The sequence below is a fragment of the Anser anser genome, assembly GCF_964211835.1.
Source record: "Anser anser genome assembly, chromosome: 22".
Lineage (NCBI taxonomy): Eukaryota > Metazoa > Chordata > Aves > Anseriformes > Anatidae > Anser > Anser anser.
Genome location: NC_139743.1, coordinates 4,896,087 through 4,915,744, shown reverse-complemented (window position 1 = coordinate 4,915,744; position 19,658 = coordinate 4,896,087). Strand labels below are relative to the sequence as shown.

General features: G+C 56.4%; 1 protein-coding gene across 1 annotated transcript in view; it reads left to right on the top strand.

Annotated features, from left to right (window-relative positions):
- LOC310885182 (nectin-1-like) overlaps positions 1–8,448 on the top strand; it is a 60,184-nt gene extending 51,736 nt beyond the window's left edge. Inside the window, exon 6 of the mRNA XM_083808176.1 lies at positions 3,217–8,448. Within this exon, the coding sequence (XP_083664302.1) occupies positions 3,217–3,758 (542 nt within the window). The 3' untranslated portion in view covers positions 3,759–8,448. The remainder of the gene's footprint in view (positions 1–3,216) is intronic.
- Positions 8,449–19,658: the final 11,210 nt, after the last annotated feature.

Below are 19,658 nucleotides of genomic sequence, written 5' to 3'. Positions count from 1 at the left end.
TTCCCACACTTCCCCCTCTCTCCCCGGCCCGCGCCTGCGCCCTCCTTTACACCCCGTGCGCGAAAGCGGGCGGGCAGCACCCTGCCTCCCCTTCCTGGGGCTGGCGACAGTGGCTGCGTGCCGAGAACCAGCCCCGTCCCGAGCCACGAGGGAGCCTGGCGGTGTCCTCAGTGTCCTTGTCACAGCACAGGGGCACCCAAGGGTCCCTCTCCCATCCCGGCTCATCCGAGCCTTGCAGCCCGCAGGAGGGTGCCCGGCGCCCAGAGGCCACGGAGAGGGGCGCAGGGAGGCAGCGGTGGTCTGCACCGCCATCCAGCGGCGGTGGCACGCCTCGGCCCGCCCTGGATCACTCTTTCCTCTTTTTTTTACCCATTTTTAATGCCCCCCCCCCCCCCCCCACACACACACACCAGGCTTGGCCCCGTTCCCCCTCTGCGCCCCCTGAGCCCCTCGGTCCCGCAGCCTCGGAGTGCGGGTGGGCGACGGAGGGGGACCGGTTTGGGGAGGAAGGGGGTGATTTTGGCTGCGGGCTTCCCGTCTTTCTAATCCCTCTCTTCCCACGGTTTGGTTTTGGTTTTCTCTGGCATGGGAAGTGGGCCACTGCGAGGAGGACGGGGATGGGAGCTGAGCAGAAAATAGGTTCAGCCGAAGAAGGTGTGAAAGCCCAAGAGCGGCGCGTTGGCCGCCGTGTCCGCGGCGGTGGCCCTGGCACGGGGGTGGCAGGTAGGCGAGCGTTATCTCAGGGGCGGGCAGCGCAAAGGGCAGGAGAAAATAAATATCTACGGGAGAGGTAGGAAAACATTCGCCCTTCCGTTTCGTGCCTCCAGCCCGGGCTGATAACGAGGCTCGTCATGGAAAAGTGGGCCAAGCGCCTTTGGAAGGAGTGCGCAGAGCTTCAGATCAGAGCTGTAGGTGGGGGAAAACATCACCGACATCGCCCCCGGGGTGTGGGGCGGCTCGCTGGCCTTTCCCTGCACCCCTCCAGCTCCAGGCTTTGGGGTCTGGGCTCCACGGGACTGCAGGGCTGGGGCGGGAGCTGGCACGGGCAGGGCTGGATGCTGCGCGGATGCTCGCGTGGTAGAAGCGGAGCCCTCGGCAGCCAGGACTAGCAGGGGATGGACGTGACATTTCTTGCTGGCTCGGCAGAGAGGCTTTGCATTAAGCAGCTGGCTATGACAAGCCTTCTGTTGAAGCAACATGTGGTTTTGGCTTCCCAGAGCCCAGCCTCAGCTCCCTGTGCTGAAATGCATGCCCTCACTGCTGCTCCGGGGGCTGTCTTTGGAAAGAGATGCTGACTCCTGCCTGCGCGGCATCTTTCTCCTTGTTCTGGCTGCAGCAGGGAGCCTTCCATCTGCCTGCCCCCCAGCCCGTTCTGCCCACTGTGCTGCTCTGCGCCTGCTTTCAGGCTCGTGAGGCTTTGCTCGAGGCAAGTCAGCGCTGCAGAAACCACGATGCTGTTGCTGGGACGATGTCTCAGGAAAGGCAGGAGTGAAACAGCTCTCAGGCACGAGCAAAACGCTCGCGCCAAAAAGATCAGGCCAGCAATTGCTCGGGTTCAGAACCCTTGTCCAAAACGTGCAGCTGTTTTCTGCAACTGCCTCTGCGGAGAGGAAGCAAACGCTTTTCTCCCCTCTCCCGTTGTGGCCAGGCTAACTTGTGCTGCAGGGCAGCCCCGCTCCCTGCACTGCTCTCCCTTGTTCAGGATTTCCTGCCCTAACGCAGAAACTTGGCTGCCAGCAGCAGACTCCCACGGGCCCGTGACGAGGGGACAGAAGGCAGATTCAGCCTCGTATCCGCTTTCTTTCAACCCCTCCCAGCCCATCGCCCATCCTGGCTGCTCTCGTAGGAGGACGTGCTGAGGTCGCTAGTCCTTCTGCGCCTGCCGGGTAAAAAGTGAGGGCCGGGAGGGTCCTGAGCAGCGTTAAGGGCTTGTGGCTCCGAGCAGGGCTGGGAGACAGGGCTGGGGTGTGGAGGGAGCGGCGTGAGGGGGCCGAGCTCGGCGTGCGAGGGCAGGGCTGGTGGTCGGAGCAGCCCAGGTGCCGTGCTGCTGGTCCTGGGATGCGGCTGGGTGCCAGTCCCGCGGTCTGTTCATGCTGTCAGTGTTTCCTCTCCCTCTCCTCTCCCACTGCCCATGTGGATGGGGGTCAGGGTTGGAGGGTCCGGGCACAGCAGAACCCAAAAGGGACCGGCATCATGCAGGATGGGCGCTGGGGACCCCCCCTTCACAATGCCTAGGGGTGCCACGGGGTGTTAACCTGGCATCTGCTGCTGAAATTCGGAGGCAGGTGAAGGACAGAGACAGCCACCTGGTGCCTGAAGCCTCCCGGACACCGCTGCTCGACGGGCAGCTGGAGAAAGCAAGCAGAGTTTGGCCAGGGGCTGTGACTGCGCCGAGGGAGGGCTGGGAAGGGTGACTTACGTCCCGGATCAGACTTTTATCTGTGCCAAAAAGCACGGCTCAAACTGCGTGAAAGATGAGGGAGCCGCTTTCCCGTCCCTCTCCTTCTCTTTTTAGCACTGTTTGTTTACGAGCGGGTCAGGGTGTCTGTCGGAACAAGATTAGCTTGAGCCGTGGCACCGTGCCGGCCGCAGGAGCAGAAGGGGGGGGGAGGTTGGTGTCCCTGCGCCGCCGGGCAGCCAGCCCCGACCCCGAGCATCACCGCACGGCCGTGGGGTGTGGGTGGGGGGCGACGAGGTGCTGCTGCCCTCGGGGTTGGGCTCAGGGTGGGCTGGGACGCCGAGGAGGGGGACGCGGAGCACCGCAGCCGCTCGGTGCCCGCCGCTGGGTGGGTTTGGGGTCCTGCTCCCCGCGCCGGAGCATCGTAGGGCTGTCGGCACGCGTGAAACCTCCCCGTAAAACGGAAAGCGCCCGGACCGATGGCGTCGGGGGTGTGGGATCCGAGCACGCCTGGAGGAACTGGGAGGGGGTGGGGAGGGAAACGCCGCTTCCAGCCTGCTGGGCTCCTGCATGCAGCTTGGCGAGCTTGGCACGGCATGGCCGCATCCCCTTGCTGGGGCAGAGCTCCTGCTCTGACCCCTGCTCTGACGCACCCTTCTCCCCTTTCCCTGCTTTTTCCCTTCCCTGTTCCTTACCCTCATCTTCCCACCCCCACCCCCACCCCACCCAAAAAAAAAAGGCAATGAGAGCATGGAGGGAGGGCGCGTTTCCGCATGGTTTGACACTGTTCCCCCTTCCATCTGTCTTTTCCTACCCAGAATTTCCCTACACCCCGTCTCCAATCGATGATCGCAAATCCATGGTGCAGCCGAACATCCCCACCCCCGTGATCGGGGGCATAGTGGGAGGCGTCTCGCTGGTCCTGGTGGTGGCCGTGGTGCTCTTTGTGGTACTCCGGCGCCGGCGTCACACCTTCAAGGGTGACTACAGCACAAAGAAGCACGTGTACGGCAACGGCTACAGCAAGGCCGGCATCCCGCAGCATCACCCCCCCATGGCCCAAAACCTGCAGTACCCCGACGACTCGGACGACGAGAAGAAGCCGGGCCCGCTGGGCGGCAGCACCTACGAAGACGAGGACGAGGACGCGGGAGGCGAGCGCAAGCTGGGCGGCCCCAACAAGTACGAGGAGGACGCCAAGCGGCCTTACTTCACGGTGGACGAGGGCGAGGCGCACCCCGAGCCCTACGACGAGAGGACACTCGGCTTCCAGTACGACCCCGAGCAGCTCGACATCGCCGAGAACATGGTGTCGCAGAACGACGGATCCTTCATTTCCAAAAAGGAGTGGTACGTGTAGCTCGCCTCCTGGCTCCAGCCACGCGCCCGCACGCAGACACGCGCCCGCCAGCTCCCCCCCGCGTCGCCGCCGAGCCCAGCAGCGGGGCCCCCGCGCCCCCCGCACGCGCCCCCCGCACGCCCCCCACGGACTTCGGAGGCTCCGGCGCTGGCGAGCGGGTGGCCGGGGGGGGTGGACATGGGGGGGGGGGGGGGGGCGCGGGGGAAAGCTTTGCTTACGGATCGTTTTTTGTTTTGTTATTTTTTTTTTGGGGGGGGGGGGGACGGGGGGACGGGCCGGGAGGTGGGAGGTCGGGTAGTTATTTTCTCGGTTTTGGTTTTGCCTTTTTAATTTCTCTCGACGACTTTTTCGTCCCCTTCTGTGGTGTTTGTATTGGTCGGTGGCGTAGGTGTTACTATTTGCTTTAACGACTGGTGCCCAGCCTGTATATTACACTCTGTTCGTGTCTTCATAGCTCAGGGGGCCCTTCGGCCCCGCGTCCCTCCCCGAGGTTCCTCCTCCCACTCCCACGCCCCTGAAACACTGGAATTTGTTTGTATGTTGTCGTCTTCTTCTTTGTTTTAACCCGGGGAGGGGGCCAGCCGGGCTGTCCGCAGGACAGAGGCCAGAGAAGCTCGCGGCGAAGGAAACGGAGGTGCCATTGTCGGGTGGAAGGACTTTTCTTCCTGAGCACGTTGTTCCCAGCGGGGTCTGGGTGCTGTTCCCATCGCCCGCTGCGCGCCTGGGGGACCCGCTCCCAGGTTTTAATGACTCAATAAAAGGAAAATGAGGAGAGAAGGGGGGAGGAAAGCCCCGAAACAAGCCCCGGGTGCGCGGGCTGATAGCAGGGCAGGGAACCGGAGCTGCCATTTTCCTCCTCCCATTTATCACCTCCTGCCTTTTCATTTTCCGTCTTTGTTGGAGCGTTCTTTTTAAAAGAAAGACGAGGAGTATTTATTGCTGACATTTTTCCCCCCCCCCCCCGCGATGGCTCGAAGCAGCGCTGGCCCCTTCTCGCAGCCGCTGCTGCCCTGGCTGCGGGCGCGCATCCTGCAGCCTCCAGCCCCGGGCTGCACCCGGGGGGGCAGCGCTCCCACCCTGCCCGCGGTGCTGCAGGGGCTCGGGACAGGCCCCGTGCTTTTATTATACCACTAAGACTTAATTGTCATGTGTTTACACTTGATTTTTTTTGTGTTTTTTTTTTTCTCTCTTTCTTTCGGTCAGAGCATGCGGGCAGCTCATAACTCTTCTAGCAGCAGCCCGAGCCCGTAGATACGTTGCTTCGCCTGCATTGATCGCCACTTTTCCGATATCCTCTCCCTCTGATAAGCAAAGCCTTGGTAGATAGGGCAGGAGGGAGTGAGCCTGGGGTATTGATCTCGTCCTCCTTCCCCCCGGGCCCCTGCGTTGGGATGGGGGCTCGGACTGCTGCTATCTCTGCTCCGCGGGTAAATGGGACTCCAGGCTCCCGGGCCCTCTGACACTGACCGTATCCAAATCAGATTCACTGGGTTGGGGATTATCGCTCTTCTTCTTCTTTTTTTTTTTTTAATTTTTATTTTATTTGTTTTTTTGTTTTGTTTTTTTAATTTGATGTATAAATAAATCTTTTGTTTGAAAAGAAACCCCCAGTTCTCCGAGCCGTGTTATCACGCGCATCTAAAAATAGCAGGACTAATTCTCCCCCTGCCCTACCCGCTGGGTTTTGTTCCCTAGCATCCAGCGGTTATCCTGCTGCAGGAGGACGGCTGCAGAGCCAGACCCACGCAGATGAGTCAAGGTCAGCTCTCTGATCCAGGCGGCCTCCGGTGCTTTCCTCGGGCGTGCGGCTCTCGGGCCAGGCAGCATCGAGCTCAGCCCGAGCCACCCGCGGTTTGCAGCTCGCTTTTATTGCATTAGCGGTGCACAGGAGTGGGAAATCCAATTGCTGCCCCGGAATCGTGCTGCTGTTCCTGCCAGCCCTGCCTGCTTCCTGGCTGCTGGCAGAACAGCCCCGCGCCGCAGGAAGCGCTGCGTCCGCCTCAACCTTAAGGCTGACCCTTACCAAAAACACGGCCGGACCTTCCCCTGTCCCCCCACCGCCAGCAGGAGCACCCCACAACCAAGCAGCCCCCACAGGGGATGAAATCTCTGCCGTCCCTCCGTCACGGATTGCACGGGGCTGTTGCACGCTGCGGGGGCCAGCAGCGATTCTTCCGCCTCCTGCAGTGCTCCCGGGAGGGCTGATCTGGCAAACTTGCCTTGCGCTGGCTCCCCAGCGTTTCAGAGCCCCAAACTGTTCCCAGTTTGCTGATGCCGTAGTTATTACCCTCACTTTGAGGTGTCGTTTTGGGGGATGTAGCCTCCTTGGCTCGCCCATTGCCCATCTGGGGGCTCGGAAGAACAGGGGACTCGGAGGAAGACGAGGAGATAGCAGGTGGTGCATCGCCAAGGTTCCCTGGTCCTTTCCTCTCCTCCTCGTCCCTGAGCCCTTTGGCATCCCTCCCTTGGTGCACTCGTCCCCAAATGCCACCTCAGGGCACTGATTTGCTTCTTGCCGTCCCTTTCAAGGTTGGCTAACTGGCCAAAAGGACTCTTGGGGTGGTAATTACCAAGTGATTAGCCATTAATCTATAGCAAGGTAGAAGAAAGAAGTGTGTGTGGGGGGGAAGCGCTGCAGATTGATGTTTCATCTGAGAGCTGTTTTGATCCGGTAACAGCCTCACTCCCTCCTCTGGGTTAAATTGCTCGGAGGGGGCCCTTGCAGGTGATTAGAGCAGGGCTCGCTCCAGCTGCAGGATAAAAACCGTCCCTGTCCCCACCTCACACGAGGCTGTGTGCACCAGGGGTCCCACCAGGAGCCCCTCCGGCTTCCCAGGAGGGTCTCAGCTGACCCAAGCCCAAGCCCCCTGCTTCTCCCCTCCCGTGCCACCACAAAGTGCCGAGGAGGTGTAAAACGGCCCCGCTGGGCCCGGCCGAGGGCAGGCAGGAGGCTGGGACCCCCCTCCGAGCACGTCCCTGTCCTCGCCCACCCATCACCTGCTGCGGGCATGGCATTGCCCAGCCTTGCCTGGGTGCCAGGAGCTGCTGGAAATGCCCCGACTGATGCTGCAGCTCGTTAGTTGAGCTGGCTTCGGGCTTGGAAGGGGTCCCCAGAGAGCACCAGCGCCCTGCTCGGGGACCGGCTGCTGGCAGAGCGCCTCGGAGGCAGGGACAGTTGCCTTACCTCCGCTCGAAGGGATTGATCCCCGTGCAGATCCTTTCCCCGGGTTCTTCCCTGTGAAAAGACAACGCAGCGTGGCGCTTCTCCCTCCCCAAACCTCGACCCTGGGGGGGCAATTTGGGGCAACACCGCAGCACCTCCGGAGTCAGCCGGGTGGGCAGGAGAGGCGGGCAGGGAGCTGGGGGCTGCCCCGAGCCCCCCGGGCATCCTGGTGGATCTCACCCAGCGGGACAAGGGCCGAGCCCCAGCTCCTTCCCTCTGTGTGCCCAGGAGCAGGCACATCGGTGTCACAACCCCAAACAAATCCTATAGTTTATGTACAGACACCCCGGCTGTTTTCCTGCTGGGGCTTACGTCTAGGATTATTCATTGCAATTCACCCTAGTGATGTTATTTTCCCTTATTTAATTACTTTTTTTTTTTTCCCCCCACGGTTGTTAAATCATTTTCATTCAGTCCAGGGAAAAAAAAAAAATAAAACCTGAAGATTTCTTTAGTAAAAAAAAAAAAAATCAAACTCAAATGGTAGCACCAAATTGATTGCAAAGACACGAGGGACAAAGGGAGCCATTTTCCTGGTGTTGAGTCAAAAAAAAAAAAGAAACACAACTGTTCAGCAGAAATCACCGAGGGGTTGAGGGGGGGAGAGAGAGCGAGAGAGAGACTCAAAAGATTGATCTTCAAGCAATTAGAGAAGGGAATGCAATTAGAAAGGGGGCTGCAGATCTCCTTCGCTGTTTGCCTTTCCCGAACACAAGCACACAACACGCGGATTTGGGCACTTTCAGGCTCAAAGCTCAGAGGGAAAGCCCCCGTGGCCGAGAGGAGGGGAGATGGGTGAGGGCATCGTGCCGGCAGCTGCACGAAGCTGGGGGGGGGTCCCAAATGGGTCGGGGGTCCCAGGAAGAGGAGAAGCAGGGGGGATGCTGGCGGTGAGGGGCTCGCAGTGGCACCCGGTGCTGGGGAGCCACGAAATGTGCTTGGGGTGAAGGCAGCAGGCATGCGGAGCCGGATCCTCGCTGGCACACCCCGGTGCTGGCCGAGGTGTTCTCGCTGAGGATCTGCTTTGTCTTTCCTTTTGCCTTTTTTATTTTATTTTTTTTTAAAACGCGATTCCTTAACTCCGGTGATTTTATCTCGTTTTCTTCCTCCTCTTGCTGTAATTATCAGTGTGGAATAAAGACTGCAGACAGACAAACAGCCCCAGCCCCACTTCTTTTTCTTTTTTTTTTTTTTTAATCTGTGTTGTAAGTGCTTTTGTAAAAAATAAAAAATAAAAATAATAATAATAATAATGTAATGGACTTTTATGATTATTTTTGTTTTTTGTTTTCCATCCTTTGTAATAATTTGTTTGTTTGGGGTCCAGGGGGACATTTTCATGGTTATAATTTGTGTGGGCGGGGTGTTGCATCACCCTTCCTTTTACTTGTACAAAAAACAATAGTGGCTCAGCTGTGGAAAAAAAAAATGTACTTTTTTATAAATAAAGAATTTTAAAAAAAGAAACCCTCTCCTCTTTTTGTGCATCTCTGACCGCGTCGTTCTGCATCCCGTGGCTCGTAGCTGTCAGGAGTGGTGGGGGCAGGAACGGCATCTGCTCCCCAGCATCCCGGGGCTGCTCCCGTGCTCTGCAGCGCTTCGCAGTGGGAATTGGGAATTCCTTGTGGATGAAGGCAGAGGCTTAGGAGAGCTCCGAAACAAGTTTGGAGATCTTGTAAGCCTCCCAAAAACAACACCCGAGAAGGTGGACACGGAACGATGGCCTTTGCCGTTGAAGTGGGTGGTATTATGAGAAATTCTTGGGCAACGGATTCAAAATAAATAAAAGGAGAGGGATTTTTTCCCTGTTTATAGTGTAAAAAATAAAAGTTTTGGTTTTTTTTTTTCCTGTTTACAGTGTAAACAGTGAAATTCCTTGTCAAAGGATGCTGCTGAGGCTGAAACTTAGCCTAAGCTGGAAAAGTGACGAGAAAAGCCAATGGAAGAAAAATCCATCAAAGGCTATTAAACTGGTGACAGTCGCTAGCTTGGGAAGTTGTTAAGCTGCTGCTAGCCCTGGCGGATGGGCGGGCTGTGGCAGAAGTGTCAGAGCACCCCGGGGCACTCCTGTGCCTTCTCCAGGCACGTGCAACGAGCCGCTGGCAGGGACAGGACACCGGCCTGGGACATTTGGGCTGAGGTTGTAGGATGCTCCTGCAGCACAGCGCTTGGCTACCGTGGTGATCGGGCACCAAAACCGAGCAAAAGCTGTAGGGATGCCCGGGGTCCTTTGGGAGGAAAGATCAGTCAGGTCGCTGGTTTGCCTTTCTCTTTTCGGCCAGCTTCGTCGCTGTGAGCGCACGCTGCAAAGGCAGCCTCGTTCCCAGAGATCAAGGCAGACAGCCCTGCGAGTGCCGGGGTTTTGCAAGGGAGTGAGAGACAAAGGAAGCAAGAGATCAGAGAAAATGCCCACGTTCTTCCTTGCGCTGATACCAGCAGGAGCTTTGCCATGCCTCTGGCCTGAAGAAGGCTCCCAGGGAAAGCATCCTTGTGCCCGACTGCAGCACGTGGCTCGCTGCTGGAGGCACGAACCAAAACCCAGCACTCCCTGCCACTGGGGGAGAGGACGGGGGATCCTGAGCCACGCCTGAGCCTGACCTGGTCTCCTCCGGGAAGGGATGAGCTGGATGGAGAGGGAAGGTTTGGGGTTAGGCACCAAGGAGAGGTTTGGTGCAGCCTGTGGGCTCCCCGTCTGCAGGCACAGCAGCCGGGGTAGCTGGTGGATGGATGGATGGATGGATGGATGGATGGATGGATGGACGGACGGATGGGTGGAGGCTGTGTGTGTGCCTGGCAGGCAGCTCCCCGGAGCCCTGCCCTTGAGCATCGCCCCCAAATGTGAAGGGGGAAAAGCCAGGAAGACTTGTCATCAGGCTGTGCCATGGCCGAGGGGGTTGTGACCGCTGTCCAGGCTGGATCTGTGTGTTCCTGTAATTACCGCCCTTGTTTTCCCCTTTCTGCCAGCCCCTCCCAGCAAGGACAGACGTTGGAAGCGTAGCTTTGCTTCAGCTGCAGCCGCTTGGGTCAGGAGCCCCAGGAGGGGAGCATCCCGCAGGGCTGGAGCCCCCGCAGCTGGCCCAGCCCCATCAGCCAAGTCTGGGGTGGGGGTAAAAGGGGAGGAAGGAAAGGAGCACTGGGGAGCTGGGGGTCGAGGATGGTAAAAAGGAGAAGAGGAGGCGCTGCCTGTGCCCGTGGTCCTGCTGGGATGAGCCCCTGGGAAATGCTGCGCCGATTTCCCAGGCCGTGCCTTACAGTTAAGCGATGATGGATAAAACCCATGGCGGGGGGCCTCTTCTGGGCAGCTCCGGTTGCAGAGCGCTGAGCGCGGCGGGAGCTGACTCCCCTGGAGCACCCCCAGGTCTCGTGTTTCTCTGGAACAAAACAGAACCACGTTGGGGGCAGGAACGCCAGCAATGCATGCAGCAAAGGTGGCAGCGTGGCTCGGATCTCTTCTCACAGCCACAGCTCTGCAGGCGAGCGCTGCTGGCCACGAAAGCAACTTCAGAGGCCGGTCAATGAGCAGAGCAATGGGGAGGCAGTGGAGGAGTGAGGTCAGGGTGGCGGGGGATGAAAAAGGGGATCGCGTTCACCCCAGCTGAGAGCTCCGAGCAAGCAGCAGGAGATGTACCTGCCTGGAGCTGGTTGTGCACGGGGTGCAGGGCACAAATATCCATGATGAAGGTACAGAGCCAGGCTCCCTGTTGGTGTAAGCACACCCAACTTTTCTGACTACGACGGAGTTATGCTCATTTCCACGCACGCAGATTAACGTAGCCTAAGCAGGATTTGTAGCGAGTGAGAGTGAGACACAGCCCCGCGTAATCAGGGAACCACCAGGCAACCTCCCCGACACCCCTGGGCACCGGCACCTGGGAGTGTCCCTTCTTGCTGGGACTGAAGCCTTGCACACCGCTTACAACCAGGTGGATCTCCCAGGGATCCGCTTCTGTGGCTGCAAGGGCCAGAGGTTCCCAATTCCCTGCGAGGTGAGAGGTTCAAGGCAGAGCACCCAAGGTCACACATCCCTCCGAGTCCCCTACAGCTGGTGCCCAAAAAGTCGAACCGAGAGAACCTCGCTGCTTCAGAGCAGAGCTGGGTGAATTACTTGTAGTAACAAATATGTCTGATTAATTTTTTTTTCACCGTGTTTTCAGATTATTTGCGAACTTGAGTTTGATTTGTATGAACGTATTTGTTGGAGGAAATTGCTTTATGCAAATGTATTCCAGCTGGGGGACCTGTGACACCGAGAAGTGCTGTTGAGCCTCAGATGCCCTCCGTGGTGCCTGGCAGAAGGCGAAGAGGGGCTGGCTCACTCCTCCTCTGAACAAGGCATTTCACAGCCTTCCCGGACGTGTTTGGATGCAGGCTCCCTCTTATATAGTGTTTGCAGAACAAGGATCAGCCTGTAAAATATCAACGGGTGTTGCACTCCTAAAATTTTACACACTAGCTCGCAGAAAGAAGAGAACCAGGCGTGGCTGCACAAGCAAAGCAGGGGCACTGCATTGTGAATGTGTATGTGATTTAAATGTGCATGGAAAAGGTTGCATCGGCCCCAGGGGGGACTGAAAGGTCCTAATTTAGGGATACGGTCTTCCCCTTTGCAGAAAACCCTGCCCTGTGGCTTGCTGGGGGGGCTCAGGAGGAGCAATTCTGTGCTGGCGAAATCCCTGGAAATGAACATGGACCAAATCCTAGTGGATTGAGGGCAGGACCCCCTGAGCATCTGGGAGGGTAAAGGCTTTCTCTTGATCATTCACGCATGTTCACCAAGCCTTTTTCTAGCCTAGCACCTGAGTGCTGGCTACATCTGGGGCTATGCAAAGCAGATTTTTTCTCCATCCATCGCGAGCCCCACGGAGAGAGGTGCCTGAACGTTTCTATTTCTCCCTTATCTCTCGGCTCCTCTCAAACTCCTGCCAGCCTGTTTATCTCACAGTTTTGAAAAGAAAATTGCCAACTTCACACCTGTCAGGTTTAACTGATTGCCTGTCGCTTGGAGGGAGGGAGCCCATCCGTATGGCCCTGGCCTCACAGGCTCGGCTCGCCAGGGGAAACATCTCCATCCCTCGAGGAACAAAATGCTTCATTTCCCATCTCCCGGCCTCATTTCATTGTCCTGCTGTAGCTCCCAGCCCTTTCAATTACCGCTTTACAACAATAATGAGCAGGAGCTTTCCGCTGGCACGCAGCTTTGTCCACCCGAGGAGCTGGAACACATCCTCCGAGGTCCGCGATCTCCCCACTGTGCAAAAAGTGCCCTTGCCCGGCGGCGATGCGGAGAAGTGATATGATTTCGGCAAAAGTGTGGAGGGAACCAGGGACAAGGCTCGGGGAGGAGCTCAGAAGGGCTAAATCCTTACCTTCTGCCCGTCGGATCTACACAAATACACATTATTGCCATCCCCAGCAGGTGCCTTGCCATGGGTCTGGTGCGTCTCCCTTCCCTTTTCCACTCCAGAACGGAGGAGATTTAATCCCGGCTGCGCCTCCCTAGCAGCTTAGCCAAGGAGGAGGTGGGAGAAGGAGCAGGGAGCAGGGGCACCCAGCCCAGCTGCTGCCAGCTGTGCGAGGGCCCCGGCTGCTGGATGAATGCTGCAGCTGTCTGGGATTACCGATGGATGCCGGAGTGGGAATGCCGAGTCTGAACGACTCGAGTAAACACCGCTGAGCAGTCCAGAAATAATGGCATGGGGGCTTTATAATAGGAAGGAATCATAATTAAATAGAAATTAGTTACTTAAATGGTCACTTCCTGGGGTTTCGTTGATGTCCGATTAACTTAACTTTTAATTTGCATAAGCAATAAATGTTTAATTATGTTATTAATATATTTGAGTTGAGGAGCTTATGGGGTTTTATAATTGGCATTTAACTAGATAGTTCCAGCATATTAACTGATGTTTTATAGCTCCACGCGAGGTTTCCCAATTATAACTGACCTAAAAATTTGCTTGGAGGACCTGCCTTGCAAGTGTTACCTGAGCAACAGGAGAGGAGCAGGCACGGAGCAGCTCTGCACCCTCCGCGACAGCCTCAGGACCCCTCTCCCCTCCCCAGGATGGTTTTTCCTTGAGGCTCGCCACCTTCCCTGTGTCGGAGAGGAGGTCACGTCCTCGCTCTCAGCATTCAGCTGACTGCCGAGCCGAAAAGGCTGACACACGGCAAGGGATTAGTGTGGGGAGAAGGAGATTTTGGGATGGGGAAGGCTCGTCGGGTGGTTACGGCGTGACCCTGGGGCTGTGCTCTGGCAGCCCCTGGGGCTCTGTGTGCAGCTCCCAGCCCTCGCCCGCTGCCTGCTGCACGTTGCCACCAGTTTATTTCTTGCAGGGAGGTGTTAAGGAACACCCCTTAAGGTCTATTTGTAGTAGACTTATAGGGAAGCTAGACTCAATTATTTTCTCATTTCTTCTCTTCTGTGTGCTCTTCCTTTTAAAAATAAGCATAAGGATGCAGATGCAGGGTACTGTAGCTGTACAATTATAATTGTGATTGTATTACAGCATCCTGCATCCATTACGGCCTTTATGTACCAACCTCTGCCTCACCCAGGACTGCTGAGGCACCCAGGTGGCGATTATCTGCCCACACCTGCTGAAAGCACTGAGCTGGATCAGGCCCACCACTCCTCCCCGCATTACCCCGGGCAGAAACGTGTCCATCGACGGCGATTCCCTCCTGGCAGCTCCTCCTGAGACCTGTCAGTTAGTCACTCTTAATCTGTTTTCTGTTCCATCTCTATGCTTACTTTGATGAGATGACTGGTTTAGTGGGCAAAAAAATGACATTGTGTTTGACTGACAAGACCTGTTTCCATGAACCGTGTAGACTGGCATTGATTATATTCCTGCCTTTTAATACTTTATTAACTGGAGCCCGTGTTAGCTTTTTCTTTGATGCCAGCAAATCAGCCTACAGGTCTCAGGTCGTTCTCTGTGCCCTCTTCCAGTCTGCCAGAATTAACCTTCTAGAATTTAACTGGTCCAATGTATTTAAAAACAGAACGAACTAACAGAGGTGAGATAAGGGGCTCTTTGGCTAAGTTTCCAACATATTTGCTTATAATAAGTGGAGTATCCTAAGAGATGCTGCCCAACAATTGCTTGGTTCTGCCATCTCCTAACATGCAGAAATTGTTTTGTCATCTCAAAAGCCACGAACAAATTTCTGCTTCTCTCCCGAGACAGATCACGAACAGTTATTCAAATCTTCTGCCTTTTCTGAATGATCACTGCCCTCTTGACCATCTCCATCTGGTAAAGTGCCTATATAGCATTGCAAACTTTTTTTCCCCCTGTTGCATTCCCCAGGGTGACTTTAGCTTTTGTATCAACAGCTTCACAGCTTCTCGTTCGTACTCACTGGTCTCTCTTTTTCCAGCTTTTCTGTTTGATCTGCATTGGAGGTGGGGGCAGCTCCCCATGTGGAAGCTAGCACATACCCAGCTGGATAAGGTTACGTGGATAAATATTGGTGGTTGCACGCTAAGGCAGAGGCTGTCCTGCAGGGCTTGTGAGATGTCTGGGAAGTTGGGAGGCAACCTTTGTTAGGAGTCTTTTCCTTCCCGTGAGCAGGAGACAGAAAAGCAAGAAAAGGGCCAGGAAAACAATGCCTGGGCTGCCTTTTGTGAGAGCTGTGGCCCTGTTCCTCTTTCCCATTTGCACAACTCTTTGCTTTTGGCCTTGTGACAGAGAAGCAGAGCAGTTCCCCCTCGTGTCACGCACACCTTGTGCCTGCACCCAGCCCCAAGCAGCCTCGAGCTGATGCCAGCAGGGAGCTGAGCTCATCCCTTGGGGACATCCAGGATGCAGCAGTCCTGGGGTGCAAGCACCCTGCGGGCAAAACCAGGTAAAAGTGGCCCAGGACCTGTGGCCGAGCAGAGTGAGATGTTCTCAGGAGCGATGCTGAAGATTGCTGAGCAAATTAACTCTATTAACACAGAGCCCGAGCTGCAGTCCCTGTGCCGTCTGTCTGACACAATTCATCTGGTGGCTGCTTGTAATAACATGACCTTAATGGGCTCATCAAGGAAGCGAGGCTGTATCTCTGGCTAAACATGGACTTGAGACCTGCTGCTCTCTGGGCAGCTAGAGCTAGCTGCCGAATCAAGGGAGACACACTGTGGTGTAAGGGGAATTGGGATCCGGCCCCTTCCTTCCTCCAGGAGAGGCAATTTCAAGTGTCATCACCTCCTCGAGACTGTACAGCAGAAGAAATAAATTACAAAAGGGATTTGATTGTTCATTACTCTTCTGAGCTGCAAGGAAATGAAGCAGAACTAAAATTAAGGGTTGGGAGGCAGAGGAAACATCAGATAACCCGGGGCTCATCGGCCCCCAGCCCGGGCTGGGCACTCTCCGTGTAACTGCACCGAGACGCAATGCCCTGGGAAGCCGGGCGGTCTCTGGTGTTGGCTGCAGAGAGGGCAGAGTTGGAGACAGCAGAAACAAGGTCCCCCTCTTTGCTAGAGCCACCAAGCGCCACCGAGAGAGAGGGACATCACAGAGTCTGGAGGTAACACGGGCAGATCCTGGCTGGGATGCGGCATGTGCGTGCAGAGGGGCGCTGCCACTGCTGCAAATAAGCGGCTGCTGTCGCATCCTCCGGACTCGTGGCTCTTCCTGCTGTGCTCTGTCCTTCCACAAAGCGAAGAGCTTCCTTCCTGAGCTGTCAGAGCGCGTTTCCAGGTGCTGTTTGACAGCTGCCACGCTTTGCTCCAGAAGCAGGAGAAAAGCCAGCGCAGTGAGAGGAACCTGCGGGGCGTCTCCCACCACAACTCGCCCCACCTCTGCTGGATCCCATGGGGTTAACGGGCTGCTCCTCCTGCTCTAATCCAACATCCTCCCCATTAGTGGCTAGGAGGAGGCTCGGGAGGCATGCGAGGGAAGGTCAGCAGGGGTTAAAGCCGCATTCCAGACGTGCTTTTGCTGCCAGCAGCTACTTAACCAGGGGTGGCTCTGCGCTTCCCATGCGGGAGAGGAAAGGGAGGGAGCTGGTGGTTATGGGACAGGGCTGAGCTGCCCCCACCCGTGGTGAATGGCAAAGATATTGCCTGTGCAGGAATGTGTGTGAAATCCCTGATAAAACCCAGCTCGTCCATGTGTCTGCTTGCAGCTGGGCACGCAGCTCAAAGCGGCACCCCGCGGAGGGCTGGCTCGGCCGCCGCTCTGCCAGGGTCTTCCCCAAACCACATCTGAGATGAACGAGTGGTTTGCAGAGGTTTTAATTACTGGTCGGGCTAGTAAAAATTACAGAGGGGAACAAAACGGGCAGGGATCTCAAAGGGATGTCACGATTAGTGCCCAGACAGCGGGGTACCCGTGTCCCTGCATGCTCTCAGGAGACCCAGCCCCTCGGTTCCCAGCAGAGCAATTGGAGGGGGATGCACCAGGTCACTCGCAGAGGGGTCTGGGTGCACCTCCAGGTCCTCAGGGGATATAAAACCAGAAAAATCTTCTCCTGTGGCCGGAGAGGTCCTGGGCTCCTTCTGTGGCTGGTTGAGTCTCTGGGGAGGGCTGCTGGATCCACTCTGCTCTTGCTATGCCTTTGTCACCAGGCGAAGCCGTGAGACTCTTCCTGCTCCGAAATCCCTGCCAGCAACCTTAGCTAACCAAACTGCTCCTCTTTTCCCCAGGCTGAGGTCTGCCTCCCCCAGTTTCTCCCAGCTTAGGTCACCAGATGAGCACCCGGTAACAGAGCTGCTTCTGGATCCTGCAGGAATTAAGAGGCACTGCAATCCCCAAACTGCCTGCCAAGCATTGATGTGTGCTCGCCGCCCTGCACTTCACTGTGAGATGTTTTCTCAGCCATTCCTTGCAGCCTGGCCACCTCCACCTGCACCTGGGCGAGGGTCTGGGATGGAGCAGGGTCTGAGCAGGGCTTTGGTGCAAGGGTCTCGAGGTGGCACGTTCCTCTTCTCTGCTCTGCTTGTGGCCATTCAGCAGCAAACGGGGCACCAAGATTCTGGGCTCAGCTCTGAGCAGTCAGAGGAAATGATGCTGCTGCTGGACAGGAGACTCCAGCCTCACACCCCAATGCTCCTGTGCCACTGGCTCAGCTTTCCAAGCAGTCTTCCCCTCCTTAATCCCTTTTATCCTCTGGACACTTAGCTGTCCCTGCAAGGGCTTCACTTAAGATACACAGTGAGCGGGGCTGCCCCTGAGAAACCCACCTCCCTCATACTTAAAATCCCTTTAAAATCTCCAGGGACTGCTGCTTATCCCACCCTTTGGCCACCAGCTCTGTGCTCACCTCCCCTGGGAGCAGCCTTTCTTTAACCCATTGCAGACACGAGGTGCCACGAGGCTCCCAACCAGCTTGTGCCCGGGGGTGTGCGCGCTATTGCAGCGCGTCTCAAATTAGACAATCCTGCTCGTCTTTAAAACCTAACCGGGGATGTATTTGCTCTGCCAAGCTTTTCAGCTCGGTTTAATTTAGCTCTGCAAACTCGCTGTGTCTCAGGCTCCCTGGAATGTGTCAGGTGGGGTGCATTATAAATATGCATCGTCTGATCTCATCGTGTTACTCGGAGGTTCAGCGGGCAGGAGGAGTCCAGCAAAAGGGCTAACCCCTTCCACTGGATCAGGACGGCAATCCAGGTCACAGACAGGCTTACTGGGAGCTGGCGCTGTACTGGGACAGCCTGCTTTAGCCACACGGGCTCTATGTGCCTGAACAGGGGTGCAATTTAGTGCCGAGGCTGCTTTAACTCTAGCAAGGCTGGCAGCTTTGAAGCTCTGCTAGCTGCCAGCCTAATGAAAGGAGAAGAATCACGACTCCTTCCCATTGATTTGCAATGTGTCTGCGAGCAAAGCTGCACGTTGCTGAGTGCCTTGGCTAGCCAGCCATGAAATAGACGGGGATTTGTTTTGTGTGGGGAGGGGATAAGCAGAAACGGAACCCTTCTTCGCAGCTGGTTACAGATGCGGGCAGACCTTTCGGCAAATGTTTTATTAGAAGTGCTGGGAGTCGTTATGCTGCTTCTCTGTGAAGCACTGAAGGATCAGGCTGAAGTTAGAAGCAGGCAAAAGCAGACGAGTGTGAGCTGCAGTGAGCTGGGGCTGGGGACAGACCCAGCCTCAGATTTCCTGGGGGATGCAGGCTGAGCACCAGCAGCTCGATGGGGCTCGGGCTCTCTCTGAGCTGGCCCCACGGGAGATGGCCAGGACAGAATTCTCATAAATGAAGCCTTCCCTTCCTGCCCAGCAGCACCTCCATCCCACCCCGTTCATGCCAGCAGGGCATGCAGGACCCACTCTGTGCTGCTGGAGCACCCCTGTGCACGTGCTGTGCGCAGCTTTACAAGTCAGCCCCAGGGCAGCACAGACCCTCGGCGGGGATGCGATGGGTCCTGCTCTCAGGATCCCAAGGCCATCCAGGTGCTTCACGACGCGAACATCCCAGCCACAGAAGCAGCTTTAAGAGGAGATTACCCCCAAAAGCGTGGCAGATGCTGTCTCTCCTTTCTGCTCCTCCCGTGAAGCCCTGCACATCGCTCCCCTCGCGCCGAGAGCATGTGAGTCATTTCCTCTGCTCCGGCATGCCCTCCTCTGGAAGCTTTCCAGTTCACCCGTCTTCGCCTCACTTCGAGTTCCCCTTGGGAACATCTCCCTCTCTCCTGCGAGCTGGTTCTCCAAAGCCTTCATTGTTCCCCTGTTTTTATTTACTGGTGCGCTCTGCAGCTGCACTATTTCACCCCGCGGGCACGGCGCGTGTGGACAGCTCCGTCCCTTTGTCTCGCTGGTTTGAAACGCTACCACGGCTGTTTGCAGGGCCCGGGCAGTAAATCACAGCCACGGCTCCATCCCAGCAAGTGGAGCCATCAGCCCTGAGGTTGTTTGGACAAGGGCGGGTTCACAGCCAGAGCTAGGAAGCTCTGCATGGGCTGCGCGCTGCGATTGTGCCTGGTGCGGCTCTCCTGTTGGTGGGCATCCTTCATTTGTTTGGGAGATGGGGACAGCCAGCACCTTTGGGCTGCTGGATGTGATTTAACTGAGGATCCGCGCTGGTGGATTACAGTGTCAGCATCTCAGGAAAATGGTTCAATCGGTCTTCTTGCTAGAAAGATCCTCATCTATCGCTGGTTCCTCTTGGAAACCCAGACACGCTACCAGGTGGCTGGAAGGAGGCTTTATGGACAGATAACCGCATTTCTTCCTTTCCTGTGTCTGCTTCCATCTCCAGAAGAGCCGTGGGAGAACAAAGCAACGAACCAAACTGCTCCGAAGGAGGCTGGGGGCGGGGTGTCCTTGTTTTCTCCTTAATTGTAATACTTTGAATTAATTCAGTTTCCAGCAGGAACGAGGAGTTCCCAGCAGCCCTCAGACATCCAGATAAGGCTGAGCTGTTCATTCAGCCCCTTTGGGTTCTCTGGTACCTGCCTCCCTGCCAAATGCCTCACACAAACTTTTTGGAGAGTTTTAAATTATTTGAGCGTGACACAGAGCAAGGGGTTTTGCATTCTTAATTGCCTTTTCCCACTCCACTCTGGAGGCCCTTGAGCTGTCCTGCCAATTTATTCTGATCCCGATTCTCGAGCCTTGCAAACATCTTCCCAGGGCTGCCCAAAAGCCCTGTCAGCGTAACCGAATCCTCATCCACTGCTTTGTACAATCTGCTCTTGTGGTTTCCCCTGACGGACCCCAGCAGCCTTCCCACAGCCCCCTGCCCTCCAG